Below are 13,712 nucleotides of genomic sequence, written 5' to 3'. Positions count from 1 at the left end.
ATCTTGAAGGAACATCCTGTATTTGCTCATGCTAGTGTGCTGCTGCAGTCAAACCTGCAGGTTCCTCTGGCACTACAACGCTATACTGCAGATTGCTTCACCTTGACTTTGATGTATTATTCTGATTGGTGTATTGGCTGGTGGGAGGGTTGGCTGCAGCCTACTTTGATAAGATGATATGTGGCTCCTGCTGTGATGGGCTTGTTTTAGTGGAGCTGGCCTTGCCACTATTGATCTGGACTGTCAAACCTTGTACTGAACTGGACCATCCCTGAGAGTGATGTTCACACAGACCAAAAAAGCTACCCCTACCCCAACACTGCATCTTTTATAAATCCAAGGGCAAAAGCGAACAGAAGTCATAGCTTTGCTGCAGGTTGGTAAATAAATCCACAGGGTATTAGTGGTTGATCATAGCAATATTGGAGTAAAGCTATTGGGGAATCTGATGGAATGCTGGCATTTTTTTATTCTGTCATATTTGCTGATGTGGTGTTGGTGATGCAGTTCATATGGAGGTTGAGACTGCTGTCCTACTTTCACTCTGCTTTGCAATTGATTGGGAACCCTAATCACTGTGAAGTCATTCATTGATGTGCATGGGCTTTGGTGCATATTAACAGCTCCACACACTGTCAGACCCTCAACACCTGAAATGAACAACATGGAGTGGGATGAAGAAGAGGGAGGATAGTGTTGCAGTCCCCTTGTCTTCCTCTTCTTCCCACTCTTTTTGCTTTTGAGTACCATTAAAAAGTACAAATGAGACACAACCATTAATGCCTTATTCATTTATTTACTTATTGGAAAATCCCCAAATAACGGTTTAATTGTTTGGTCCCTCAAGGCTCATATAGTTATGGGTCAACAAATTATTTATTTATAAAGCTCTACTTAACTAGTTTGAGAAATATAGCAGGTATAACAAGCAGGAATACAGAAATAGATTGTATATTTTTGTCTTTCATGGAAATAAAACTCAATTGTAGATTATCAGTTAGCATGGCATGACTCCTAAACAAAGGTAGATTCCATAGAACATAAAACCTCTTAAGTACCAGTGCTGATTTAAATGTCTGTTCTGTCGACCGACGACCATGGAATCATTCATTTGGTGCAGTAGTTCTGAGAAATCATGAATATATGTACTAAAACGGTTAATTATCATGCAAACCTATGCACAGTACTGCGTCAATGCATTGGACAGGCTACTTGTGTACAAAACGTCTTTCACCACAGTGTCCCCAGTTACGTCTACACCTAATAAAAGAGACCACTAGTTCCTGCAACATTGTGCTTGTATACACAACAAAGTTACTCTTTGTACAAATGTACTAATTTATTTGCACCTCTAGTCTTTTTCATTAAGTTGGTGTTGTCACCCCCTTGCTAAGTCCAGAAATGATGCACCATTCCTCTCATTACTGACAAGAATCAGAGAATGCTGAGTAACCAGTAACCTCAAAGGCATCTGATCTTGTTTGTTCCCAAGGCGACTGGCGAAAGGATCCGTCTCATTCCTTGATGTTCTAACACCTCCATAAAAGGCACCTGGTAATGACACAAAATGGTGCTGAGACATGTGAAGCCCCTGGGTTTCCTTCCCATGGTGACATAATGTGCACTGTCTAATGTGTGGGCTATGTGAAGTAGGTGAGAGAAAGGAAGGATATCACTAGCCTCCACACTAGAAGGCCAATTCAAGCCCTCTCACCAGCTTTCATCTTGGCCATTGTTCCCCTAATGAGTTAAGGTACCTTCTGCCTGTGAGTCCACTCAGCTATAACAAGGAGCTATCTGATGTCCCTATTAGAGGAAACATATCTGATTCACCAGGGCTGTGAAGTAGCACGGTCACACCCAAAAGGAGGGAAATGAAAGCTAGAAATATCTTCCTCTTTTCCATTCACGGCAATTTCTGTGTTACACCCTCAGCAAGAGACCAGGCAGAGTGGACTTCAACTACGGGAGGGGGACTCCCCTTGTTTTTGATCAAATATTCCTGCTGATTGTGGGATGTAGGAGAAGCAGACTCCCAGCCACTACACAGTTAAGTGCAAAATAGTTTCCAAGGTAATTCTGGAACGGGCATGCCATTCCTTGCCTTCTTTTGGCACATAAGACATAATCTGATAATGGGGTTACACTTGAATGGCATTGGGTTGCAAAGTCCACACAGAGGATGTCAAAGGAGAAGGTGTGGAATTTGCTCCAAATAACAACATTGTTCTGGTTTGGTAACGGACAAGAAGTGCAGTCCTTATAGCCCAGAGGGATGCGCTGCTGCGTTATCAACTTTCACAGGAGAAGGAGGGGAATGAAAAGAAAGTGAGCAAACAAATAAAGCCTGTTTGGTAAACCCATGCACAAGAAAGTATGCCTTTATGAATAAATTCAATAAACGCAAATGTCTGCGAGGGCAACATCGGCCCCATTCAAAGCCTTAATTTAAACCTTTACAGCTATAGACCAGCACTAACCAATACTGTTGTGGGGGAGGCCAAGGGAGCCTTGCCTTTGATGTGTGATTCTAACAGCAGGGGTTGGAACAAAGGAACAACATTTTTCAAGGAACAGAAACGGAACCTGGAATGAAAGTGATCCTTACTGTTCCAGAACAGACCAGTTATTTTTCAAAGCTTTGGAAGCGATTAATAACGTTATGTTACATTCCAGGCATTTGTTTTTATTCCCACAACAAAACGTCTATGCAAAGCCCTCACTCAAACTTATTCCAGTGTCTGCCTGCAAGCTGAACATCTTTGTGTGTGTGTGTGTGTAAGAGAGAGAGCGAGAGAGAGACACCTGCTCCTCTCCAAAGCATAGGCTACTGTACTGAGGTTACAAGCTTGATTCAGAAGTCAGGAGACCTTTTTAATTAGCTAGAAAATAATGGATTCACTTTTTCAATGCTAGTTAAGGATACTATAAGCTTAGTTATCATGTTTCATGTCGAATTTATTAACTACAAAAAATATGTTTTTAATTATGGTGTGGCTCTGCACACATTAGCTAGCTAGCTAGCTGGCTTGCTCGAAGGACATTCAACGTTCCTCCATAGAAGGTGTAATTCTGTGGAACGAATTCTGATAATGCATGTCATAACAAGATGCCCAGCACTTCAACCCTCTCTCGCTCTCTCCACCTGCAAAATTTCTGTTGCATCTTGCACCATAGGCTACACTTGCCTGTCCATCACACATGTAAACAACTAGCTTGCCTGCTCTGTCTGCGTTGATTGGTGAAGTCATTTAATGAGCTAAATGTAAAGAAATTAAATACATGATTTGACAGGTTAAAAAAGGAACAATATAAACCAGTACTTATTTGGGGGTTCTAAACTCTTGCTGGTCAGAACAGTGGAACAAAATGAAAGATTTGCGGTTCTGTTCAAAACTAAACGATTGGAAAAAATGTTTTAGTTCCAACCCCTGGTTCAGTAACACTTGAGATGCCTCCATTAGCTAACAAGGTATTTTTGGCACAGAAATGAGGTAAAAACCTGTCATTTAAGTTGTTCTAACCCTGGCCTCCAATATGCCAGTTACTACAGTCACAACCAGCTGTGAAATGTAAAACAAGCATAGACAAACAACAACAAATACAAAGAACAACATGTCCTAACAACCATCACTTTTCTGGAAAGCAGTAAGACATTTTTTTTTATGGAAACATGAGGCCAGACATTAATAAGCAACAAGGATACTTGATGAAGAATATTCTCTGATCCAGTGTGGATATGACGAGGCGGTCCTAATATGGATACTGCAATTTATTTGGTGTCCAAATTAGGACAGCATCTTCATACCCATTTAATGATCGTTTATGAGGGGGAAAAAATGCATTTTCAAATTCATCTGTTTCTGTTCCTAGTACCATAGATTCAGATTAAATTACATTACATCACATTACAATTAAACAGTCTTGGCTGGCCTATCAGTCAAGACTGGCCTATTACGCCCAGATAAACTTATATCCAGATCTTGAGATGATTTCAAGGCTAATAGCACCTAGTTTCACAGTGGATAGACTAGTGCAGAGAGCATACTGGCTCTTTATATCATCACTCCTCTAAGAGGAGAAAGGAATGACAGCAGTAAGAGACACTATGGTACTGTAAATACTATCTAGGGGTGTATTCTTCATATAGCCTACATGATACTGTATAGTGTAGCCTGTTTTCTTGTTACTGGTCTGGTACCAGCTAATTCAGACAGACAGAGAAATTGTAGTTACCCGGCATAGACTGAAATCAAATGAAACGCAAAAGATCAGGGAGGAGTGGAGGAGGACTGGAGACATGCTACACTGGGCTGTGGTCGGGGGAGGCGTGAACGACCTTCACCATACACTCTGTCACCACCACTGTGTCCTTGGTCCGTTGCAGGCCTGTGTACAGCCGCTCATCCAGAGTGGCGCACAGCTTGTCCGTCAGCTCAGCTGTGATGGTCTGTCGGCTGTTGCCCGTGTCAGGAGGCTGGGGGGGCTCGTAAGGGGCCTCAAGGGGGTGTACCGCCTGCCTAGTGTCTTCCTGGGGGTTGGGCTGCTCCCCTAGCAGGCCCTCTCTATCCGGAACAGTGGGAGGGGAGCAGGATGCCCTCCCTTCCAGGTCTCTAATAGTCACGGTGGTGCTGCTGCCACAGCTACTGCTGGGACTCACTCTCCTCCTGTCTCCTTCCTCCACCTCTCCTGCCCTGCCCGCCACCACCTCGGCCTTTGGCGTCTGGGGGGTACTGGGGGTCCCCTCGCTGGCCTCCTCATCAGGCGCACTGACAATGCGTGGCAGTGTGCTGTGGAAGCCTGTGTCCAGAGGGTAGTTGACGCTATCGCCTCGTCGCAGGGGGGTCCGCTGCCTCTCAAAGGAGTGGTACTGGTAGTGAACGCCCGGGTCACTGTACTGCTTGTTGCGCTGCCACTGTTTGCGGAGGTGGATGCGCGAGCGATGTTTCCTCGGTGACTCCTGCTGGTCGAACTGGGGGTCGTGGCGGAGGAACTCATGGAAGAGCGCGTCAGTTTTCTTGTCGATGCTGTAGTCGCGGCGGTGTAATGATAAGGGTGGGTGGGAGTGCGGCTGTGCCTCTCGTGGAGTGAACATCTGCCCATACGGAGACCAGCCCAGGGGAGACCTGGACGTTTCTATTGCGATGCCGCCCGTCGCACCCACCAGCATCTCCTCGCCTGGCTCTTCCTCGAAGATGCGGGCTTCGAAGCTCTCACCCACTGTGCCAGTGTGCCCTGCACTGGTGAAGTAGTGTCTCTTCTCCAGGGCCGTCCTGTCTATACTGCCACTACTGCCAAACAGTCTTAGCTCCTCTGGCGCCCGTGATGGAGCCTCTATAGACGTATAGCCACTGTCCATCTGCATGAGCTTACGATTGCCTGACTCCCCGTCACTGACCCTCTCTGACTCCACACTGTCCTGCTTCCCCCCTTTCTTCTTCTCTTCCTTCTCCTCTCCCATCCCATCATCCATGGACAGCTCTACATCCCCTTCGGGTTCATCCCCGATGTCCTGGGAGGGGTTACTGGGCAGTTCCCCCCTCTCGGTCCGGCCCCCCAGGGAGCTGACACTGTCGGCGTCGCTGCGAACAGAGTCCCTGTCGTTGTTGATCTGGTCTGAGGAGCCGTACTGCTCTAGAGAGGCCCGGAGCGTCCAGATGTCTCTGTACAAGGCCTGGTGGTCTGAGGCCAAGCTCTCCTGTCTACAGTCCCCCAGGCTCGCTGCCTCGTCCTGGGACTCTGGGGACAGGCCGATCAACCCCGCTACTTGGCCCCTGCTGCAGCTGGGCTCCACCACCACCTCCACCTCTAACCTGCATTGACACACATGTACAAAGACGCACACACACACGCACACACACAGTATAACAGTCAGTCACAGAGCGCCCATACACAGATCTGATGTCTGATGTTTGAGTATGTTTGCAGCCACTGTGATTACAAGTGATCACCATGACTTCTTAAGGTTGTAGCATGTTTTCCACAAACCACTGAACTGCAATGCACAAATGTCATGTGTTTTGCAAATGTGTAGAATTTCCCTACATTGTGATTTTACTGGTCCCAGTTAGTTATCCATTAGAAGCATGACATATGGCTTGCATTATGTTAGCAACTATGCATGTTCAGGAATCAACATGAATACTTTCAGCTTCCAGCACTGTAGAAGAAACAAATATGGATTGGCTTTGATTATTACTTATTTTTATTCAGTATATTTTTATTCAGTATATAAATACATATTTGTATTCCTTAAAATCCATCCACAGTAACTTCAAGTAAGGGGGTCACTAATGGAAAATCTTAATTGCATACTGCTTGGGTCGCATCGCGATGCTAGGAATTGGCAGTTGAGATTCTCCCATTGACCCCAAAAACTATTCCTGTCCATGACATCATCACTCTGCATCAGCGATGGAATGGGCTGGCTTGTTAAGCAGCTGTGGGTAAAAGTTCCCTGTAGGCACAGATCTAGGATCAGCTTACTCTCCTCAAATCCTAACCTTGACGGGTAAAATATACACAAAACTATCCATAACACTGTTAGTTACCGTAATGATGACTGAGGCAAAGCGGTGAGGTGGAAGGATGGCGAGGGAATTAAAGATACCTGCCGAGGGAGGGTGGTGGCTTGGGGGAGAGGAGGCGGGCGGAGGGGCTGGGGTGGTAGGTGACATCTTGAGTGCGGGCGATGTACTGGATGAGGTCCATGTGGTGGGCGTCGTTATCCTCCTGGTCCATGCTCTCGCTGGCGGCGCGCTGCCGCTGGAACTGCCTCCTCTTAGGGGACCCTGACACGCAGGACGAAGCAGGTCAAACATTAGTCCAAGGCCACAGAGAGACATGGGATGTTGGTGCCAACATTCACCATGGTATATCAAGTTTCAAGTTGTATTAGGTGTATGAACGGGATACACATGGTAAACACCATCTAACGAAATGCTTACTTGCAGGTTCCTTCAATAATAAGAAATAATAAAAGATAAGAATACGAACATAATGTAAATGGCTCAGTAGAATAGAAAACATTTTAGCATAAGTATAATACAGGAAGGCACAAGTTATAGTCCAATATTTTCATGCGTTTTGGGGGACTGGGGGCAAGTGTTTCAATTGTGCAGTATTTAGCAATCATAATAAGAGTCTGGTAGCAACAGTTGTGCTGTGTGTAGCATGAATACATTGCCTTCAGAACATAGTCATACCCCCGGACTTATTCCACATTTTCTTATGTTACAGCCTAAATTCAAAATGGATTAAAAATTTTTTTTTTTACTCATCTACACACAAACCCGATAATGACAAAGTGAAAACTTGTTTTTGACATTCTTGCACATTTATTGACAATGAAATACAGAAATATCTTTATGGGTAAGTCTCTCAGAGCTTTGCACACCTGGATTGTACAATATTTGCCCATTATTCTTTTCAAAATTCTTCAAACTGTCAAATTGACCACTCAGGAACATTCACTGTCTTCTTGGTAAGCAACTCTAGTGTAGATTTGGCCTTGTGTTTGAGGTTATTGTTCTGCTGAAAGGTGAAATAATCTCCCAGTGCTAGGTGGAAAGCCAACTGAACAAGGTTTTCCTCAGGATTTTGCCTGTGTTAAGCTCCATTACGTGTATCCTGAAAAACTCCCCAGTCCTTAAAGAATACAAGCATACCCATAACATGATGAAGCCACTAGTATGCTTGAAAATATGGAGAGTGGGACTAAGTAATGTGTTGTATTGGATTTGCCCCAAACATATACTGTAGGTTAGCTACAAATGTATTGGGGACAGTGACACATTTGTTGTTTTGGTTCTGTACTCCAGCACTTTGGATTTGATATAATACAATGACTAGGGGTTAAAGTACAGACTGACAGCTTTAATTTAAGGGTATTTTCATCCATATCGGGTGAACCGTTTAAAAATGATAGCACTGTTTGTACATAGACCCCATATTTTAGAGGACCAAAATGTTTAAACATTTTTTTACTTATGTGTATTTAAAGTAGTCAAAATCTTAGTATTTGGTACCATATTCCTAGCATTCAATGATTACATTAAGCTTGTAACTCTAAAAACTTGTTGGATGCAATAGAAATTAAAATGGTAAATAATGTAGTGTCAATTTTATTGTAAATGAGAATAGAATATCTTTCTAAACACTTCCACATTAATGTGGATGCTACCATGATTACGCATAGTCCTGAATGAATTGTGAATAATGATGAGTGACAAAGTTAGATGCACAAATATCCTACCCCCCCCAGAAATGATATCCTCCCCTATTATTGTAATGGTGAGAGGTTAGCATCTCTTATCTGCTTATGTACTGTACCAGTCAGCTGAAGAGATAGCATAGCAGCAGGCATTGAGATACACTACATGACCAAAAGTATGTGGACACCTGCTCGTCAAACATCTCATTCCAAAATCATGGGCATTAATAGGAGGTTGGGAAGGCTTTCCACTAGATGTTGGAACATTGCTGCAAGGATTTGCTTCCCTTCAGCCACAAGAGCATTAGTCATGTTCGGCAATTAGGCCTGGCTCGCAGTCTGCGTTCTAATTCAGCCCAAAGGTGTTTGATGGTGTTAAGGTCAGGGCTCTGTGCAGGCCAGTCAAATTCTTCCACACCGATCTTGACAAACCATTTCTGTATGGACCTCGCTTTGTGCACGGGGGTATTGTCATGCTGAAACAGGAAAGGGCCTTCCGCAAACTGTTGCCACAAAGTTGGAAGCACAGAATCGTCGACAATGTCATTGTATGCTGTAGCGTTAAGATTTCCCTTCACTGGAACTTAAGGGCCTAGTCCAAAACATGAAAAACAGCCTCAGACTATTATTCCTCCTCCACCATACTCTACAGTTGGCACTATGCATTGGGGCAGGTAGCGGTTCATTCGTTAGACTGCCAGATGGTGAAGCGTGATTTATCACTCCAGAGAAAGCGTATCCACTGCTCCAGAGTCTAATGGCGGTGAGCTTTACACCATTCCAGCTGGCATTGCGCATGGTGATCTTAGGCTTGTGTGCGGTTGATCGGCCATGGAAAACCATTTCACAAAGCTCCCGCTATACGCTTCAGCGGCCCCGTTCTGGGAGCTTGTGTGGCCTACAACTTCGTGGCTGAGCCGTTGTTGCTCCTAGATGTTTCCACTTCACAATAATAGCACTTACAGTTGATTGGGGCAGCACTAGCAGTGCAGAAATTTGATAAACTGACAAGTTGGAAAGGTGGCATCCTATAACAGTGCTAAGTTGGAAGTCACTGATCTCTTCAGTAAAGCCATTCTACTGTCAATGTTTGTCTATGGAGATTGCATGGCTTTGTGCACATTTTTATATACCTGTCAGCAACGGGTGTGATTGAAATAGCCAAATCCACTAATTCGAAGGAGTGTCCACACACTTTTGTATATATAGTCTATTTGGGGGGTTTTAGTCCTGTGTGCTCTGTTAGCTGTGTGTAGGGGGAGCAGGAGATGGAGCAGCATTTGTGTGTTTGTGAGGAAAGCTGTGGGGAGGCTTCAGTTAGGCTCACAATGCCTTGGAAGAGAAGAGTCCTGCGTCATAAAGCCATCTGTCAGAGGGTGTGTGTGTGTGTGTGTGTGTGTGTGTGTGTGTGTGTGTGTGGTGTACACAACACGCCTTGGCAGTTAAGTGAAGCCTCTTGCAGTTGAACCTCATTCTTAAGAAGCATTGTCTTTAAAATAGAATTTGTACACTAAATTTGAGTACAAAGAACCATTTTAATGAGGCCGATGCTCCATCCATCATTCTGTACATACAGTAAGCCTGAAACATACCATACATAAATATTAATAAGTCTGTTCTACCTCTGGTGTCCAGACTAGAAGCCCGCTGGCTGCTGTCCAGCTTCCACTTCTTGATCTTGAAGTATGGGCTGGCCCCCTCTAGGCTGGCATGGCGCCTCAGCTTGGTGAAGAACTGCAGGACCGGGCCCTGCCCCACTCCCGCGCTAGGGGACGCACCCGTCACAGACGTCACCGACGCCCCATCACTCAAAGACGGACTGCCCCCATTCCTGGAGCCAGACACCATCACCTCAATCTGGAGGAGAGAGAGGGAAAGGGGAAACTTAGTCAGTTGCACAACTGAATGTATTCAACCGAAATGGGTATTCCACATTTAACCCAACCCCTCTGAATCAGAGAGGTGCGGGGGGCTGCCTTAAATCGACGTCCACGTCAAGGAGGGGATGAACAGCCAGGAGCGATGAAGAGATGTGGGGAGCAGTGGTGTCTGTAATCTTCCCCGAACAGGGCATTTCCAGAGCCTCTCCCTTGTTGACCCATCATCCTCCATGACTGTGGATGCACATGCTTTACTCCTCTATTGGTTCAGAGGCTTCATGATGACCTCTAGGTTCCAACGTTTCCAGACCAATTAATACTTGTGATTAGTGGCTGTCTTCCATAGTTAAATTAGGATTTTAATTTAAACGTAAGGGTTCACATCCAACCCAATAATACGGTCATTCAATATTCGTCCCTACCATACGTACAGAGCCTTCAGAAAGTATTCATACCCCTTGACTTATTCCACATTTTGGTGTGTTACAGCCTTGAATTCAAATTGATTCAATTTGATTTTTTTTTTACCCCTCTACATACTATAATGACAAAGTGAAAACATATTTTAGGAATTGTTTGCAAATGTATTTAAAATTAATTTACTAATACTAATTTACGTAAGTATTCACACCCCTGAGTCAATACTTTGAAGAAGCACCAATGGCAGCGATTAGAGATGTGAGTCTTTCTGGGTAAGTCTCTAAGAGCTATCCACACTTGGATTGTGTAACATTGTTCAAAATTCTGAAGGTCTATCAAATTGGATGTTGATCATTGCTTGACAACCATTTTCAGGTCTTGCCATAGATTTTCAAGTAGATTTATTAAGACAAAACTGTGACTCGGCCACTCAGGAACTTTCACTGTCTTCTTGGTATGCAACTCCAGGGTAGATTTGGCCTTGTGTTTTAGGTTATTGTCCTAAAAGGTGAATTTATCTCCCAGTGTCTGGTGCAAAGCAGACTGAAGCAGGTTTTCCTCCGTAATTTTGCCTGTGCTTAGCTCCATTCCATTGATTTTTTTATCCTGAAAAACTCCCTAGTTTTTAACGATTACAAGCACACTCATAACATGATAACACTGCTATGCTTGAAAATATGGAGAGTTTTACGAAGTAATGTGTTGTATTGGATTAGCCCCAAACAACACTGTATTCAGTTAATTGCTTTGTTACATTTTTTGCAGTAATACTTTAGTGCCTTGTTGCAAACAGGATGCATGTTTTGGAATATTTTTTATTCTGTACAGGCTTCCTTCTTTCTTTATGTCAGACCCTTTTCCAGTACATGACACACTGACCTCACACACAGATGTGCGCAACTCTTTGCGGCAGTAAGAAAGCCATAGCCATCTGCGCCCATAGCCTAGATTTACGTATTTTTAATTCTGAACAATATAACTTTTTTAGGATTCTCATAAACTTACAATTATGTTTTTATTCCAGCTTGTACAGTCACTAAGATTATGCATTACCGGTCAAAAGTTTTAGAACATCTACTCATTCAAGGGTTTTTCTTTATTTTTACAATTTTCTTCATTGTAGAATAATAGTGAAGACATCAAAACTACAAAAAAACACATATGGAATCATGTAGTAACCAAAAAAAGTGTTAAACAAATCCAAATATCCTCCATTTGCCTTGATGACAGCTCTGCACACTCTTGGCATTCTCTCAACCAGCTTCACCTGGAATGCTTTTCCAACAGTCTTGAAGGAGTTCCCACATATGCTGAGCACTTGTTGTTTGCTTTTCCTTCAGTCTGCGGTCCGACTCATCCCAAACCATCTCAATTAGGTTGAGGTCGGGGGATTGTGGAGGCCAGGTCATCTGATGCAGCACTCCATCACTCTCCGTCTTGGTAAAATAGCCCTTACACAGCCTGGAGGTGTTTTGGGTCATTGTCCTGAAAAACAAATGATCGTCCCACTAAGCGTAAACCAGATGGGATGGTGTATTTCTGCAGAATGCTGTGGTAGCCATGCTGGTTAAATGTGCCTTGAATTCTAAATAAATCACATACAATGTTACCAGCAAAGCACCCCCACACCATAACATCTGCTCCATGCTTTACGGTGGGAAAAACACATGCGGAGACCATCCTTTCACACATACCGTGTCTCACGAAGACACGACGGTTGGAACCAAAAATCTCCAAATTGGACTCATCAGACCAAGGACAGATTTCCACCGGTCTAATATCCATTGCTCGTGTTTCTTGGCTCAAGCAAGTCTTTTCTTATTATTGGTGTCCTTCAGTAGTGTTTTTTTGCAGCAATTTGAAGGACAGATACACACAGTCTACTCTGAACAGTTTATGTTGAGATGTGTCTGTTACTTGAACTCTGTGAAGCATTTATTTGGGCTGCAATTTCTGAGGCTGGTAACTCTAATGAACTTATCTTCTGCAGCAGAGGTAACTCTGGGTCTTCCATTCCTGTGGCGGTCCTCATGAGAGCCAGTTTCGTCATAGCGCTTGATGGTTTTTGTGACTTCACTTGAAGAAATGTCAAAGTTCTTTAAATTTTCCGAACTGACTGACCTTCATGTCTTAAAGTAATGATACTGTCGTTTCTCTTTGCTTATTTGAGCTGTTCTTACCATAATATCAACTTGGCCTTTTACCAAATAGGGCTATCTTCTGTATACCATCCCTACCTTGTCACAAGACAACTGATTGGCTCAAACGCATTAAGAAGGAAAGAAATTTGACAAATTAACTTTTAAGAAGGCATACCTGTTAATTGAAATGCATTCCAGGTGATTACCTCATGAAGCTGGTTGAGAGAATGCCAAGAGTGTGCAAACCTGTCATCAAGGCAAAGGGTGGTTATCGGAAGAATCTCAAATAGAAAATATATTTTGATTTTTTTTTAACACTTTTTTGGTTACTACAGGATTCCAAATGTGTTATTTCATAGTTTTGATGTCTTCACTATTATTCTACAATGTAGAAAATAGTAAAAATAAGAAACTTTGAATGAGTAGGTGTTCTAAAACTTTTGACCAGCAGTGTATTTGATTGTGATCTTTGCAAAATAACTATTTTGGATGCAGCAGTTGTTAGCTAGAATGCTAACTCTCATTGATATAGGATGTAGCAAAAGCTAGGCAAAGATCCATTTTACTGGTTGAAGTTGATGTGTTTTTAAGAATAATGCAGTTGACTTGATGATGACAAACATTATATTAAGCAGAACATTCATACCAGCCTTACAATCCAATTATAAACCAAAGGTTGTTGCTTATGAGTGCACATCACACATGTAAATAGAGACCTATAATGAACTCCCTCTTGTTCTGCCATCAACTTAAGCGCATCACCCTCGTGTGGCAATGTTTACAAACACAGAAAGGGTCTATTAGGTTAGTATTGTGGGGTAACTACAATGTTGTTGATTCATTCTCAGTTATCTTCTATCACAGCCATTACACTTTGTAACTGTTTAAAGTCATTGGCCCCATGGTGAAATCTCTGAGCAGTTTCCTTCCTCTTCGGTAACTGAGTTAGGAAGGACGCCTGTATTTTTGTAGAGACTGGGTATATTGATACACCATCCAAAGTGTAATTAATAACTTCAATGTTCAAAGGGATATTCAATGTCGGCTTTATTTATTTTT

At 43.2% G+C, this 13,712-nt stretch overlaps 1 protein-coding gene across 2 annotated transcripts in view; it reads right to left on the bottom strand.

Moving 5' to 3' along the window:
- Positions 1–776: 776 nt before the first annotated feature.
- LOC112250848 (voltage-dependent calcium channel beta subunit-associated regulatory protein-like) overlaps positions 777–13,712 on the bottom strand; it is a 54,459-nt gene continuing 41,523 nt past the window's right edge. For both annotated transcript variants that reach the window (XM_024421333.2, XM_024421334.2), the window contains exons 8-10: positions 9,835–10,069; positions 6,611–6,791; positions 777–5,813 (exon numbers count right to left, since the gene is read on the bottom strand). In XM_024421333.2, the coding sequence (XP_024277101.1) occupies positions 4,304–5,813; positions 6,611–6,791; positions 9,835–10,069 (1,926 nt within the window). In that variant the 3' untranslated portion in view covers positions 777–4,303. The remainder of the gene's footprint in view (positions 5,814–6,610; positions 6,792–9,834; positions 10,070–13,712) is intronic.

Source organism: Oncorhynchus tshawytscha, linkage group LG05, assembly GCF_018296145.1.
Source record: "Oncorhynchus tshawytscha isolate Ot180627B linkage group LG05, Otsh_v2.0, whole genome shotgun sequence".
NCBI classification, from domain to species: Eukaryota; Metazoa; Chordata; class Actinopteri; order Salmoniformes; family Salmonidae; genus Oncorhynchus; species Oncorhynchus tshawytscha.
This window is presented reverse-complemented; position numbering and strand designations above follow the sequence as displayed.